Source organism: Scyliorhinus torazame, chromosome 20 (genome assembly GCF_047496885.1).
Source record: "Scyliorhinus torazame isolate Kashiwa2021f chromosome 20, sScyTor2.1, whole genome shotgun sequence".
Taxonomy (NCBI): Eukaryota; Metazoa; Chordata; class Chondrichthyes; order Carcharhiniformes; family Scyliorhinidae; genus Scyliorhinus; species Scyliorhinus torazame.
In genome coordinates this window covers 27,824,243-27,840,533 of record NC_092726.1, presented here as the reverse complement: position 1 = coordinate 27,840,533, position 16,291 = coordinate 27,824,243, and the positions used below count along the sequence as shown (strand labels likewise).

General features: G+C 55.7%; 1 protein-coding gene across 2 annotated transcripts in view; it reads right to left on the bottom strand.

The window, feature by feature from the left end:
- Positions 1–15,212, bottom strand: part of LOC140396748 (prosaposin-like) — an 83,067-nt gene extending 67,855 nt beyond the window's left edge. For both annotated transcript variants that reach the window (XM_072485488.1, XM_072485489.1), the window contains exons 1-2: positions 15,097–15,212; positions 9,997–10,130 (exon numbers count right to left, since the gene is read on the bottom strand). In XM_072485488.1, the coding sequence (XP_072341589.1) occupies positions 9,997–10,130; positions 15,097–15,139 (177 nt within the window). In that variant the 5' untranslated portion in view covers positions 15,140–15,212. The remainder of the gene's footprint in view (positions 1–9,996; positions 10,131–15,096) is intronic.
- Positions 15,213–16,291: the final 1,079 nt, after the last annotated feature.

The following is a 16,291-nucleotide window of genomic DNA, read 5'->3' as shown; positions in this document are numbered from 1 at the left end:
ACCCATCAGCGGGTCACTGTCGAGGACCCCTGCCTGTCTGCTGAGTGCTCGCTCACACCCATCACGCAGTGTGCTGGGGGTTGGGGGGGGCAGGGGGGGAAGGTGTGTGCATGCTCGGAGGGATGGGCCATGGGTTCGGAGGTTGGCCCGCATTGCCGAGGAAAGTGGCAGAGGCGTCATACTGATTGTGGCGAAGGGTTTTTAACGTTTCACCGGTGGCCAACAATGCCCCACTCGCCCGGTGGCCCTGCTCTCGCCATCATCCCCCCCCCCCCCAAGCCCCTGCCTACCCCTCCCTTTCCCCCGGTGCCCTCAGTGATCCTCAATGGGCTTTGCCTTCCTTGCTCGACCCGCTACATCTACACGTGTCCCAAGGATGTACGTCGGAGGTGCCAGCTGCGTACCACATCACGTGGCCTTTGATGCTCCTCGCGGGCATCCTCCGGGGCTGGAGGGCCCCCGACGCACTTGTCCACGGCACGTGCACAGCCGTGCCAGGTGCTAACTTTGATATGTGGCCTCAACAGAAGGGTCACCATGACAACTCCACAGGACGGGTCCGGGTTCCCCCCTTCCCTCTCAGCTGGGGTCGAGCCCCGGCTGCCCCTGCATCATCTGGCTCTGCCAGGCCTGGCCACTCCCCGATGTCTGCGCCATCGTGTCGACGCCCTGGACGATACCCCTCAGTGAGTGGGACACGATCCGCGGCCCCTCGGCCATCCTTATCTGAAAGCGGGACACTGAAAGCGGGAGATGTCCGGCTGCACCTCATCAAGGTCAGTCGGGTACTGGGTCACGTCGCCCCCCCCCCCCCCCCCCACCCGGCGAGGCGGACATTCTGCGTTGACCCTCAGCCACGGTCGTCACCGACTGTGCCACGCCTTGGACACCTCCACTAATGCTGCTGAAATTGTGCGCCAGGCTCTCCACTGCAGTCGCCACCCTGGCACTGTCGGCCTCGGTGCCACGCATTTACAAAAAAGATATTTTGGCATTCCTCCCTTTGCCCACTGCCCCCTGCTCCCCCGCCTTCCCTTCTCTGACGTCTCCGGGTCCTATCCTTTGGCCCTTTCTTTCACCGGAGATGGTTTGTTTGGTGTTTGTCTTATGGTTTTGTAATGGGCCCTCTGGACCCATCTCCGGTCTCTCCCTGGGCTCCCCCCCCCCCTCCCCCGCCCCCCCCCCCACCCTCCATTCTGTCAGTTATGTTGACAAATGTGAGGTTATCCATTTTGGTAGGAATAACAGCAAAAGGGATTATTATTTAAATGATAAAATATTAAAACATGCTGCTGTGCAGAGAGACCTGGGTGTGCTAGTGCATGAGTCGCAAAAAGTTGGTTTACAGGTGCAGCAGGTGATTCAGAAGGCGAATGGAATTTTGTCCTTCATTGCTAGAGGGATGGAGTTTAAGACTAGGGAGGTTATGCTGCAACTGTATAAGGTGTTAGTGAGGCCACACCTGGAGGATTGTGTTCAGTTTTGGTCTCCTTACTCGAGAAAGGACGTACTGGCACTGGAGGGTGTGCAGAGGAGATTCACGAGGTTAATCCCAGAGTTGAAGAGGTTGGATTACGAGGAGAGGTTGAGTAGACTGGGACTGTACTCGGAATTTAGAAGGATGCCGGGGGGGGGGGGGGCGGGGGGGGATCTTATAACATAAAATTATGAAGGGATAGGATAGATGCGGGCAGGTTGTTTCCACTGGCGGGTGAAAGAAGAACTAGGGGGCATAGCCTCAAAATAAGGGGAAGTAGATTTAGGACTGAGTTTAGGAGGAACTTCTTCACCCAAAGGGTTGTGAATCTATGGAATTCCTTGCCCAGTGAAGCAGTAGAGGCTCCTTCATTAAATGTTTTTAAGATAAAGATAGATAGTTTTTTGAAGAACAAAGGGATTAAGGGTTATGGTGTTCGGGCCGGAAAGTGGAGCTGAGTCCACAAAAGATCAGCCATGATCTCATTGAATGGCGGAGCAGGCTCGAGGGGCCAGATGGCCTACTCCTGCTCCTAGTTCTTATGTTCTTATTATTGGCCTTCAAACCAAGTCTTGGAATGGTCCCCACGCTTTGCGGAGGTGAACTTGACCTTCTCAAGATGGAGAACTTTCATTCGGTCTGCCCGCCAGTCCGCAGCCGTGGGTGGCACTGCCGATCGCCAACCGAGCAGGATTCTCTCGGCGGGCGATTCGGGAAGCGAGGGCGTCGGCCCTCTTTCCCCATATGAAGTTCTGGCTGGTCCGATACCCCGAACACTGCCGCTCTTGGGCAAGGCCCCACTCTTACCCCACAACCTTGGGCATGGCCTCGCCGAAGGCTCTCCAGAACATGTGGCCTCGCTGCCACTGTTCACGTCTATCCTCCACTTCCGGCGAGAACTTGTCAGGCACTCTGTGCATCACTTTAAGCGGCATGAGGCCTTGCGCAGAAGGAGGTGGAGTTGGCCCTGTTCACTGCTCCGCTCCAGAGGGCCCACCACATTTCTCCCTCGTTCCGTCCGGTGGGGAGTGTGTCCCTTCTAATAATCGTCCGTATATGTCCCCTTTCCCAGACTGTCTCCACCCAGTAACTCCTCTAGCATTCTGACTCTCGCGGCCCGAGGGTATCTCTCCTTGCGGAGAAACTTGTTGATTTGCAATTGTTGGAATCCCCGTCCGCTCAGTAGCCCCAGTCTCCCGTCGGCTCTTCTAGGGTCGCAAGTCCGCCCCCTGTGTCTAACTCCCTCACCCCTCGTGCCCCCCCCCCGCCGCGCACCCTGCCCTGTCTCCCCCTCTGGCGTAGAGCAAGGGCAAACCTGCGATTGCCGAAGATGGGGGCCACCACAGACGTCAGGATTGACTACGTTTTGGAAAAAGGCCGCGGCGATGTAGTTGGACATGGATCGAAACAGGAAGAGGAACCTGGGCAGTGCGTTCATCATATGGGCAGCGCGGTAGCACAGTGGTTAGCACAGTTGCTTCCCAGCTTCGGGGTCCCGGGTTCGATTCCCGGCTTGGGTCACTGTCTGTGCGGAGTCTGCACGTCCTCCCCGTGTGTGCGTGGGTTTCCTCCGGGTGCTCCGGTTTCCTCCCACAGGTCCAAAGATGTGCGGGTGAGGTGGATTGGCCATGCTAAATTGCCCTAAAAAGGTTAAGTCAGGGTTATGGGAGTCAGATAGATACGTGGGCTTGAGTAGGGTGCTCGCAAGGGCCGGTACAGACTCGATGGACCGAATAGCCTCCTTTTGCACTGTAAATTCTATGATTCCACCTTGATCATCCGTACCCTTCCCACCAGGGAGAGCGGGAGTGCATCGCATCGCAGTGGGCCCTTTTTAACTTCCTCTCACAGACTAAGATTTCTTTTGTGGATCCGTGTCCAGTCGGGGGCTATTTGGATTTACAGGAAGCGGAATTCGTTTTGGGCTATTTTAAATGGGAGACCTGCCAGTTCTGCCCCTCCCCCTCTCGGGTTCACCGGGAAAACCTCACTTTTGGCCAGGTTGGGTTTGTGGCCAGAGAAGGTTCCGGACTCTCCCAGGCGTTTCATGGATTTGTTCATGCCGTTTTGCGGGTCGGCGGTGTAGAGGATCAGGCCATCCGCACAGAGCGAGACTCTGTGCTCGCTGCATCCTCCTTGAATTGCCTTCCAGCCTCTCGTGCCTCGCACGGCGATCGCCAAGGGTTCAATTGCCAGGGCGAACAAGAACGGGGAGAGCAGGCATCCCGGCTTGGTACCTCTATGCAAATGTAAGTATCCAGAGATGATGGTGTTCGTCCGAATGCTCGCCCATAAGGTGAACCCCGTCCCTGGCCCAAACCGCTCTGGTACCTCAATGAGGTACTTTCACTCGACTCTGTCGAAGGCCTTTTCTGCGTCCAGGGAGACGATCACCTCTGGTGTTCTCTCCCCGGATGGGGGTCGTTGTCACGTTCAGCAGGCGCCTGATGTTCGAGGTTAGCTGTCTACCCTTGACAAAGCCCGCCTGGTCCTCTGCGACCACCTCTGTTATGCAGTTCTCCAGTCTCCTGGCCAGGACCTTTGCGAGTATTTTCGCGTCCACATTGAACAGAGGAATGGATCTTTTTTGGGGGTATCAGCGAGATGGTGGCCTTTCTTAGCGTTGGAGGCAAGATGCCCTTCGCTAGCGAGTCTCTGAACATCTTCCAAAGGTGCGGGGACATGGATCGAAACAGGAAGAGGAACCTGGGCAGTGCGACTTATTTGTAGATGTCCGCCAGGAGTTGATGCTCTCCATGACCGCTGCAAGTCCTATTGATGCTTCCAGCTCCCTCCGTCTGCCAACCCCTACAACTGGCAAGTCCAGTCTGTCGAGGAACTGTTTCATTCTCGAGTCCCCGTCAAGGGGGTTCTGAGGTGTACAGCCGCCTGGGAGAAGGCCCCGAACACTTTGCTGACCATTTTTGGTTCTGCTGCCAGTCCGCCTCCGTGCTACACCTGGGCTATTCCTCTTGTGGCTGCCTACTTTCTCGGCTGGTGAGCCAGCAGGCGGCTGGCCTTGTCTCCGTGTTTATAAAAGGCCCCCCGTGTCTGGCAGAGTGGGTGCGCTGTCTTCCTGGTGGATAGCAGGCTAAAGTCTATTTGGAGCTTTCTCCTCTCAACCAGATGTTCCACGGTGGGGGGGCCTGGGAGTATCTCCTGTCAACCTCCAGGACGGTGTCGATCTGTTGTTGCACAGCCGCCCCTCTCTTCCCTCTCCTTGTTGGCTAGAGCTTGTGCCCAATCATGGCCTTCAGTGCCTCCCAGAATGTGGAAGGTGAGACCTCCCCATTCTGCTTGTTAGTACAAAGAACAAACAAAGAACAAAGAAAAGTACAGCACAGGAACAGGCCCTTCGGCCCTCCAAGCCCGTGCCGACCATGCTGCCCGACTAAACTACAATCTTCTACACTTACGGAGTCCGTATCCCTCTCTTCCCACCCTATTCATGTATTTGTCAAGATGCCCCTTAAATGTCCCTATCGTCCCTGCTTCCACCACCTCCTCCAGCAGCGAGTTCCAGGCACCCACTACCCTCTGTGTAAAAAAACTTGCCTCGTACATCTCCTCTAAACCTTGCCCCTCGCACCTTAAACCTATGCCCCCTAGTAATTGACCCCTCTACCCTGGGAAAATGTCTTTGACTATCCACTCTGTCTATGCCCCTCATAATTTTGTAGACCTCTATCAGGTCGCCCCTCAACCTCCGTCGTTCCAGTGAGAACAAACCGAGTTTATTCAACCGCTCCTCATATTAATGCCCTCCATACCAGGCAACATCCTGGTAAATCTCTTCTGCACCCTCTCTAAAGCCTCCACATCCTTCTGGTAGTGTGGCGACCAGAATTGAACACTATACTCCAAGTGTGGCCTAACTAAGGTTCTATACAGCTGCAACATGACTTGCCAATTCTTATACTCAATGCCCCGGCCAATGAAGGCAAGCATGCCGTATGCCTTCTTGACTACCTTCTCCACCTGTGTCGCCCCTTTCAGTGACCGGTGACCAGTAACGTACTCGCGTTCCCAGTTCCCTCGCCATGCCTGTCGTTTTCCCCGTTCTGGGGTTTGATCTGCCCGTCAGTGGGTCCTGCACACAGTTCAAGTCCCATCCCACGATCAGTCGGAGCGGACCTACGTCGGGGATTTGCGCTGTGGTCTTTTTAACAAATTCCGCGTCGTCCCAATTGGTGCGTTTACCGCGACGTCCGGCCTAGGTCACTGCTGATCATGACATACCGTCACCCTTGGTCCGTATCGCTTTTGTCACTGTGAACCCCATTCTCTTACTTATCAGTGCGGCGACCGGGCTAGTACTCGTCCCGTAGCATGAATGGAAGGTCTGTCCCACCCAGCCCTTCATTACGCGTTGTCGGTCCTTCTCCCTTGGAGAGAGACCTTGTCGGCTTTCATACTTTTCAGCTGGGCGAAGACTGGATCTTTTCACTGGGCCCTTGCGTCCCCTAACATCCCAGGTGACTATTCTGGTGAGGGGCATCTGTCCTACCCCCCCCCCCCCCCGTCCTGGCGCTAGCTTTCCCCGCTAGTGAGGTGGACCCCCTCCCCATCTCTCAGGGCTGATTTGCCCCCCTCCTATGCTCGATCCATTGCTGTCCTCTCTGTCTCCTCCTCACCCTCTCTCGCGCTCAGCTGCCCTTGTCCCTCCCTCGCTATGAGCTAGTGCTCCGAGTCAAAGCCATGCCTGCCCTGCGCACGAGTTGCCCATGTCCGTAGCTTTTTCTTTCTCTCCGCTGCTTTTCCCGGGCCCCTCGCGTTGCACAAATGCGTCTGCCTGTGTCGGGGCGGTGGAATAGTGGGCGGGATTCCCCCCCGTCTCTGACGCCGAACCCCGCGTTCAGCGATTGGCCAGAGAATCCCCGTTCCCGACTAAATCGGGAGGGGCGCCGCTTTCGCGATGTGCCGCCCCTTCCAAAGCGGCGGACTCTAGGATGTTGCCTGAGGCCCACCACCCCCCGACGCTCCGTCCCCGACCGGCTGGGTTCCCGTCGTCGTGGGTCTCTCATGCTATTATTTGTCGGGAACTCGGCGTGGCGGCTGCGGACTCAGTTCAGCGTCGCCGCAGCCGGGGGAGGGCCGATCCGCGGGCAGGGGGGGACTTTGTCAGGGGCAGGGGGCACTGTTGGGGAGTGGTCCGGGGCGCGCGTACCGGATGAACAATTCTCCAGGCCGTACCGGCAGCTAGGGCCGGGTGCTGTACGCTGCCGTCCTGCTAGCCCCCCCCGCCCCCCCACCAAACGGAGAACCGGTGGCCGCTTTGCGCCAAATGTTCAGTTGTAAAACACCACCGTTCCCACACCGGGCGTCAGGATATAGCCTGAGGACCGGAGAACCCAACCCAGTGTTTTTTATTCTGGAATGTCATCCGGGGTCTGGCTGGGAATAACATCCGGAATTTTACATTGTTTTTGTTTTGTTCGGGGCGGCACGGTCGCACAGTGGTTAGCACTGTGGCTTCACAGCACCAGGGTCCCAGGTTCGATTCCCGGCTTGGGTCGCGATCTGCGCGGCGTCTGCACGTTCTCCCCCGTGTCTGCGTGGGTTTCCTCCGGGCGCTCCGGTTTCCTCCCACAAGTCCAAAGACGTGCAGGTTAGGCGGATTGGCCATGATAAATTGCCCCTTAGTGACCAAAAAATGTTAGGAGGGGTTATTGGGTTACGGGGATAGGGTGGAAGTGAGGGCTTAAGTGGGTCGGTGCAGACTCGATGGGCCGAATGGCCTCCTTCTGCACTGTATGTTCTGTATAGGGTCGACTTGGCGTGGTTAAACTCGGACCTGCACTATGCCAGGTCTGCCCCAGTATCTTGATACACCCAACTTCTGTGTCGGTCCCAACTATTGTTTTGATATGCCGAGCCCGATCTGGTACTTGTGCAAGTTGATTATCACCCTGGGCTGTGCCCGGCCTTGGGCTTCGGCCCGAGTGACCTGTGGGCCCTGTCCATCTTCGGCTTGGGGACGCTGTTATTTCCAACCAAGTTGCCCAGAATCTGGGCCACGTAGTCAGCTGGGCTTCTGCCCTCGATCTCTTCCAGCAAATATTCTGTCGCCCGGAGCAGGCTTCCCTGGCCTTCGTCCTTCCCCTTGGCCTCACCACCGACCTCCGTTTCCAGGGTGACGGCCCAGTCGCTCTGGTCAGTCGGTGTCTTTTTGAGCTCGTGGATTGTTCTTCCTTGAGCCCCCAGCTTCTTCGCCATCCCATGGAGCGCCGTCGGCGTGGCGACCACCGCCCTGACCGCCACCTGGCTCTCCACTTTGGTTTCTTCCTTCATCACGATCAGCTCCTTGGTGAGGAATGGCTTCTACTCCTTTCCAGGTCGGGGCGGGGCGGGGGGGCCTTGCCTCGTGGGTCTGTCGACTCGCTCGTTCGCATGTTCCACAGGCTCAGCATCAGGCTGGGGCCTAGCTGGGTTCCTGGGGTCCAGCAGACTTCTGTCTCGTCTGGGGGTTCCTGCCTCCACCTGATGTGCTGTGTGGTGCTTACTAGATTGTGCCCGAGAAGTCTGACCACTGATGTTTCCCACTGAGCTGGTGGAGGGTGGGGACGACAGCTGTGAGGCCTTCCATCTCTCCTCCCTCAGAGCTCTCCTCCGAGGTGTTCTCCTGGGAAGCTGGAGAGCGGGGGCCACCTGGGATGGGCCAAAGCCGTGGGCTGGAGAAGGGACATGCGGTCAGTGGGGGGGATGGGTCAGTCAGTAAGGCAATAACAACTCACACTTGACAGGTCCTCCGGGTGGGGCCCGGTGCATCCTCACCTCTGCGGTGCCCGCTAGACTCCACTTGGGTGACCGCTCTGTCCTCGGCAACCTCAGTCACCTCCATGGCCCGCTCCTCGAAGGAGGTGAGGAGTCTTATGTCCAGCACCCCCAACGCCAGCCTGGGCCCTCTCCCGACGATTGTGGGAGTTTCTCCTGCGCAGGCACGGAAAGGCCACCGTTAGCCACATGCCATGGTTCACAGTGGTGGGGAGTGGTGGTGAAGGAAGGGCTGGGTGGGGCCGTTGATGAGAGATGGGGTAAAGGGAGGGTTGGGGGACGCATGGAGGGTTGGGGTGGTGGGTGCCCGCGCAGTGACGGAAAAGTGTCGTTGGGGATGGGGGAGTGAGCAAACTCACTCATGCTGCCCAGTAGGTCGTCGACCGTCTTGCGACACTGGAGGCCAATCCGCCTGGTTCCGCTTCCCAAGCTGACGGCCGCTGCCACGTTGTCCCAGACGGCACTGGCTGCCCTGCGGCTCGCCCACGGGAGAACAGAACATCCCTCCTGGCCTCCACTGCATCTGGGAGCCTCCCCAGATCCGCCTCTCCAAATATTGGCGCCGGTCGTCTCGGCCCCATGGCTGCTCTGAGCTTGTTCGTGGGGTCTGGCAATTCGGCTGGCGAGCCTTCATCGGATGGCGTGAAGCCCGTGTGGCTGTTCCCGCTCGCTCCCACACTTAGAAACCTTTCCAGAGAACCGCGCAGTGATGAGACAGATTAAAACCAAACGAGGGGCGTCATTCTCCGACCCCCGCGCCGGGTCGGAGAATCGCCGGGGGCTGCCGTGAATCCCGTCCCCGCCGGTTGCCGAAGTGTCCGGCACCGGAGATTCGGCGGGGGCGGGAATCGCGCCGCGCCGGTTGCCCCCCCCCCCCCGCTCGATTCTCTGGCCCGGATGGGCCGAAGTCCCGCCGATAAATTGCCTGTCCCGCCGGCGTAAATTAAAGCACCTATTTAACGGCGGGACCAGGCGGCGCGGGCGGGCTCCGGGGTCCTGGGGGGGGGCGCGGGGCGATCTGACCCCGGGGGGTGCCCCCACGGTGGCCGGGCCCGCGATCGGGGCCCACCGATCCGCGGGCGGGCCTGTGCCGTGGGGGCACTCTTTCCCTTCCGCCTCCGCCGCGGTCTCCACCATGGCGGAGGCGGAAGAGACTCCCTCCACTGCGCAGGCGCGGGAAACTGTCAGCGGCCGCTGACGCTCCCGCGCATGCGCCGCCCGGAGATGTCATTTCCGCGCCAGCTGGCGGGGCAACAAAGGCCGTTTCCGCCAGCTGGCGGGGCGGAAATCCCTCCGGCGTCGGCCTAGCCCCTCAATGTTGGGGCTCGGCCCCCAAAGATGCGGAGCATTCCGCACCTTTGGGGCGGCGCGATGCCCGTCTGATTGGCGCCGTTTTGGGCGCCAGTCGGCGGACATCGCGCCGTTTCGGGAGAATTTCGCCCCTGTTCTGTAGCACTGAAGCCAAGGAACAATCAACAGCACACTTAAATATGTTTTAAATATATGATAAAGCACAAACTATATTTTCTGCATCTTCTCCAATGCCTTCACATCTTTCCTCAGGGACAGTGCCCAAAGCTGAACACAATACAACAGGTGAGGCAGAAGCAGTCTTTTATAAAGGCCCACCATCTTATGGGTCAGTCAGCTCATGGCGTCAAATATTAAGGGGCCTCAGTTGGTCTGGGAGTGAACACATTCACTTGTGCTCATGGAGCAATAACATTGGCCTCAACCCCACTTACCAATGTAGGCTTTATCCATTCAGTCTTCACACAACGAGACACCGCGTTGCACTGGTTAGCTATCTTCAAGTCCTGGCACTCGTTTTCGATGTCAGAACTGCATGTCCAGATCCTTTGATCCAAATTGGCCACAACTGAGAGATATTAAAAGCAGATAATCATCGCTCCCCTCCAAAACACAAGAGCTCACATTTTGATTGCCTCCAGGCCTATTCACTTCACAGGATTAAAATTAATACGCGGTCCGAAGGTTGTACGTTGCCTGACGCCGGAATCACGTTCGGCGACCGGGCGGAGAATCCGTTTTGACGCCAACATCGGGGGGCGCCGCCGGTTTTCGGATTCTGCGCCCCCTGAAATGCGGCATACTCGGGGAGTACGCTGCACCAGGTACCCGCGGCCTCAGGCCGTTGCCTGAGGTCCACCCCGCGATGCTAGGTCCCCGACCGGCTGAGTACCCGACGACGTGGGACTCTCATGGTCTCACCCGCCGTGAACGTAGCGCGGCGGTTCAGGGGAGGGCCGATCTGCGGGCGTGGGGGGGGGGTGCTTTATTCAGGGCCCTGTGGGCGCGCGAGCGGCCGAAGGGTGGGGGGCACTACCATTGCTCTACGCTGCCTCCCTGCTGGCCCCCAGCAAAACGGGGAATAGGTGGCCGTTTTTGCGCCAGCTTTCCAGGCGTAGAATGCCACCGTTTTTAAGGCTGCCGGGAGACGCCCAAACCGGGAAGGCAACCCAAGGTGACTGGACTGCAACCAAAAGTAGGCTGGCTGACTGGATGAAGATGAACTGTAAACTCTGCCTTCCTTTATCCACAGATACTGCCTGATGCTTGGGGCTTTGCGCATTTCCTGTTTCAGGCCCATCTCACAGCCTCAGAGCAGATTGAGGATTCAACCTCCTTTGTCTGGACGGTCAACGTTCAATTTATATCAGTGTTCATTAAAAGTTAATGGTTCCAATCCACTGAAGATAGAAGCTGCACGTAATACATGAATAGGATGGGAATAGAAGGATACGGACCCAGGAAGTGTAGAAGATTGTAGTTTAGTCGGGCAGCATGGTCGGCACGGGCCTTGGAGGGCCGAAGGGCCTGTTCCTGTGCTGTACATTTCTTTGTTCTTTGTTCTTTGTAAAAAAAACATAGCATTCTGGATGCTGGACATCGAGAATAAAACAAAGGGTGGAATTTTATGGCCTCTGCCTCTGGCGGGACTTTCTTGTCCCGCCGTAGACGATGGACCTTTGAAAGGTGCGCCGCATTTTCCGGATTTGCCGAGGTGGGGGTCAAATTCCGCCCAGAAATTCTGGGAAAACGCAGCAGGTCGGACAGCTTCTGTGGAGATCGGCAGATTTATCGTTTCACGATGGGATGAACTGACGACAGACATTTTTTGGACACTAAGGGCAGTTTAGCGTGGCCAATCCTCGTCTTTGGACTGTGGGAGGAAACCGGAGCACCCGGAGGAAACCCGCGCACACACGGGGAGGACGTGCAGACTCCGCACCGACAGTGACCCAGCGGGGAATCGAACCCGGGGCCCTGGCGCTGTGAAATGAAATGAAAATCGCTTATTGTCACAAGAAGGCTTCAAATGAAGTTACTGTGAAAAGCCCCTTGTCGCCACATTCCGGCGCCTGTTCGGGGAGGCTGTTACGGGAAGCCGCAGTGCTAGCCACTTGTGCTGCCGTGCCGCCCCGACCGTTTTGCTGGCGGGACTGGGAGCGCTGCTGTGGCGAGGGTCCAGAGAGTCGTCCCAGTACAGGAGGACTCCTCCACCCTCACCCATTCCCCGCCGATCAGTCCATAAGAGGGTGACAGCGGGGAAGAAGCTGTTTTTGAGTCTGTTTGTGCGTGTTCTCAGACTTCTGTATCTCCTGCCCGATGGAAGAAGTTGGAAGACTGAGTGAGCCGGGTGGGAGGGATCTTTGATTATACTGCCCGCTTTCCCCAGGCAGCAGGAGGTGTAGGTGGAGTCAATGGATGGGAGGCGGGTTCGTGTGATGGACTGGGCTTTCACGACTCTCTGAAGTTTCTTGTGGTCCTGGGCCGAGCAGTTGCCATACCAGGCTGTGATGCAGCCCGATAGGATGCTTTCTATGGTGCATCTGTAAAAGTTGGTAAGAGTCAATGTGGACATGCCGAATTTCCTTAGTTTCCTGAGGAGGTATAGGTGCTGTTGGCCTCAGTCACCGTACTCATCATGAAGCCGAGGGCCTGCTCTCTGGTGTTCCCTTTGTCCAGCGGCCACCCAACATGGCTACCAACTGGGTGTATGCCATGTGGGTGAGCCTCTGAACTCTGGGGTATCCCTTTGTTTAGGGACTCTCCAAAATGGCCGCTTACGGTGCCATCTTGTTCCATGTGTCCGAGATTAATCTGCTGAATCCAGTCTCAAGCCCTTCCCTCCTCTGTAGTTTCGTTCCCGCCGTGGTATTGATTGCCCTTCTGCCTCCCTCATTGCCCCTCACCCCCCCCATACCTCACCCTCTTCTGTTTGCCCCTTGCCTTCCCCACCATCACTGTGTTTCCCCCCACCCACCCACCCCCAGCCAGACGCTCTCTCCCCGGTGGGAGATGTGCCCCCCCCCCCCTCTCTCTCACTCCTCCTGCCGCGTTTAAAAAAAATTTAGAGCCCCCAATCATTTGTTTCCAATTGAGGGGCAATTTAGCGCGGCCAATCCACCTACCCCGCACCTCTTAGGGTTGTGGGGGTGAGGACCCAGCAGACACGGGGGAGAATGTGCAAACTCCACGCGGACAGTGACCCGGGGGTCGGGAGCGAACCCGGGTCCTCAGCGCCGTGAGGCAGCAGTGCTAACCACTGCTCCACCCCTCCTGGTGCTCGCTTTCCCGCTCATGTGGTGGCCCCCCCCCCAGTGTCCATCCAACCCCCTTTTACTTCCGTTCTGCTGGTGCCCTTTCTGTCGCCTCCTCACCCACTCCTGCCCTCTGCCGCCCACACCCCCTCCTTCCTATCAGCTGGCTCCCCTGTTCATAGCTAGGCGATGGAATCCCATGCAAAATTGTCCAATCTCTTCCCTTCGCCTCCTCTGCGCCGTCCTCACCGCTGCCTCTTTTGTTACCTGTCCAGACTGATCTTACAGACAAGCCTGCCCACCTTTGCAGGGGCAGTTAAATAATGCTCTTCGCCCTGGTCCATTACGCAGAGCTTGTCTGGGAATAACTTCCCAAATCTGACCTTGTTCTGATATAGCGCTGACTTGGCATGCTTGAATACGGGCCTGCGCTTTGCCAGGTCCGCCCCAATGTCTTGATACACTCTGATCTGACGTCTCTCCCAGCCCAGTGAAGGATCCTTTCCCAGTCCTGGTATTTGTGCAGCTTGGCTATTATCACCCTCGGCTGCTCCCCGACCCTGGGCTTTCAGTCCCTTCCCCATGTCGTCGAGCGCCATCGGCATGGCGGCGAGGACCTCCACCACCTTGACTGCAGCCTTGACCTCGGCCTAGATCACATCTTTCATCTCTTTCAGTTCCCTGGTTAGGACCTCTTCCATCTATCGCCTGGCCAGGATGTGGGGAGGCGGGGTTCCAGCCTGTTTATGTAACTGCACAGAGTGAGGCACAGAGTCTACAGGTATCTGTTTTAGAGTGCCTTTCTGATTGGAGGGCTGTGACTAGTGGTGTTCCGCAGGGATCAGTGCTGGGACCTTTGCTCTTTGTAGTATATATAAATGATTTGGAGGAAAATGTAACGGGTCTGATTAGTAAGTTTGCAGACGACACAAAGGTTGGTGGAGTTGCGGATAGCGATGAGGACTGTCGGAGGATACAGCAGGATTTAGATTGTCTGGAGACTTGGGCGGAGAGATGGCAGATGGAGTTTAATCCGGACAAATGTGAGGTAATGCATTTTGGAAGGTCTAAGACAGGTGGGAATTATACAGTAAATGGTAGAACCCTCAAGAGTATTGAAAGTCAGAGAGATCTAGGAGTACAGGTCCACAGGTCACTGAAAAGGGCAACACAGGTGGAGAAGGTAGTCAAGAAGGCATACGGCATGCTTGCCTTCATGGGCTGGGGCATTGAGTATAAAAATTGGCAAGTCATGTTGCAGATGTTTAGAACCTTAGTCAGGCCACACTTGGAGTATAGTGTCCAATTCTGGTCGCCACACTACCAGAAGGATGTGGAGGCTTTAGAGAGGGTGCAGAAGAGATTTACCAGGATGTTGCCTGGTTTGGAGGGCATTAGCTATGAGGAGCAGTTGAATAAACTCAGTTTGTTCTCACTGGAACAAAGGAGGTTGAGGGGCGACCTGATAGAGGTCTACAAAATTATGAGGGGCATAGACAGAGTGGATAGTCAGAGACTTTTCCCCATGGTCGAGGAGTCAATTACTAGGGGGCATAGGTTTAAGGTGCGAGGGGCAAGGTTTAGAGGAGATGTACGAGGCAAGTTTTTTACACAGAGGGTAGTGGGTGCCTGGAACTCGCTGCCGGAGGAGGTGGTGGAAGCAGGGACGATAGTGACATTTAAGGGGCATCTTGACAAATACATGAATAGGATGGGAATAGAGGGATACGGACCCAGGAAGTGTAGAAGATTGTAGTTTAGTCGGGCAGCATGGTCGGCACGGGCTTGGAGGGCCGAAGGGCCTGTTCCTGTGCTGTACTTTTCTTTGTTCTTTGTTCATATCGACCGCACAACAGCCTCGCTGCTAAAGAAACCATCTGATCACCCGCAGCATCTGATCAGCTGAGTTAAATAGAAAATGAGAAATGGGTTGTTGAATTGCCAAGTCTGAATGCCCATCACAGGCGAAGGATCCTCATCCTCGGGTTTGAGGAGAGATTCAGGATTTCGCTCGACAGAATCATTCTGTCGGAAAGTACTGGACAGGCACGGCTGGGTGGGCACAGAGCCCATGTTAGCTTATCACTGAAGGTGATCTAAACACGGCAGGGTCATTGAACACACAGAGGAAACACATTACAACTTTGGATTACAATCTGAGCTGCAACTTCACAAACACTTAAAAGAAGCGAGACAGCAACGTGGAGTGACACACACTGATACTCAGCCCTCTCTCCGAGTACTGGAGAAATACATTTTACTCAGCGGCTGACATCTTACCTGGAAGGGCGAATAACAAGACAAGGAACACAATGGGAGTCATCTCTGCTTCCTTACTGTACAAACCACACTGACTCTCACTGTTATATAGAAGGAGCGAGCCTCAGCAAAGACTTCATCGGCCAATTAGAAAATACTGAGTGTCAAACAAGAAAGTTTCATCCAATAGAAAACATGCCAATATCCACGTCCCTTACTCAAGCCAGCAGATTTATTGCAATGTGCCAGTTCTTAAAGTGGTATCTCCTCCCCGTCACCCTGTTACAATTAAAATTTCACGTTCAAAGGGAGCCACTCTTTAACGTGTTCTCTTTAAAGCCACGAGGTCATTCAGCAGAACTTCACATTTTTCCATAGGTATGTTTCCTGTGTTCTCTTTCTCGCTCCCATCCGACATCACCAGTAATAAAAACTGATGTGTTGGGTGTTCTGGATCACAAACTGGTCACCAACACTGGAAGTGGTGCAACTCTATTTTATTACAAGGTTAACTATATTAACATACTTGAACTGTGGGTAAATGCAATACCAGCTTTAACTGTTGACCCTTGCCTAGTCCTAACCAGGCGATGCACTCAGCACATGGTGAATGTCTGTGTTGCAGGCTGTGAGCTCTGTGCTCCGAGCTGGCTGCTACTAGAATGAGCGGGAACTCTCCTGTCCCCTGCCTTTATAGTGCGTGTACTCTCGCTGGTGATTGGTTGCGGTGTTGTGTATGCTGATTGGTCCCACTGCATGGCCATCAGTGTGTGAGGTGTGTCTGCACCATAATATACTGGTGTATATTATGACAAAAACCATTGAGTTATTCGTGATTCAGACAGCGAGGCCCAGCTGCCTACATGTGATACTCAACAGGAACAACAGTCCTGTTGGTTGGTAGCATTTTTAGAAGAGGTTTTAGCTTACATCTTGCAAGAATCCATTCTCGGGATTTGGGGGCAGACGTTTTGAACCTAGAACATAGAACAGTACAGCACAGAACAGGCCCTTCGGCCCTCGATGTTGTGCCGAGCATTGTCCGAAACCAAGATCAAGCTATCCCACTCCCTGTCATTCTGGTGTGCTCCATGTGCCTATCCAATAACCGCTTGAAAGTTCCTAAAGTGTCCGACTCCACTATCACAGCAGGCAGTCCGTTCCACACCCTAACCACTCTCTGAGCAAAGAACCTACCTCGGACATCCCTCCTATA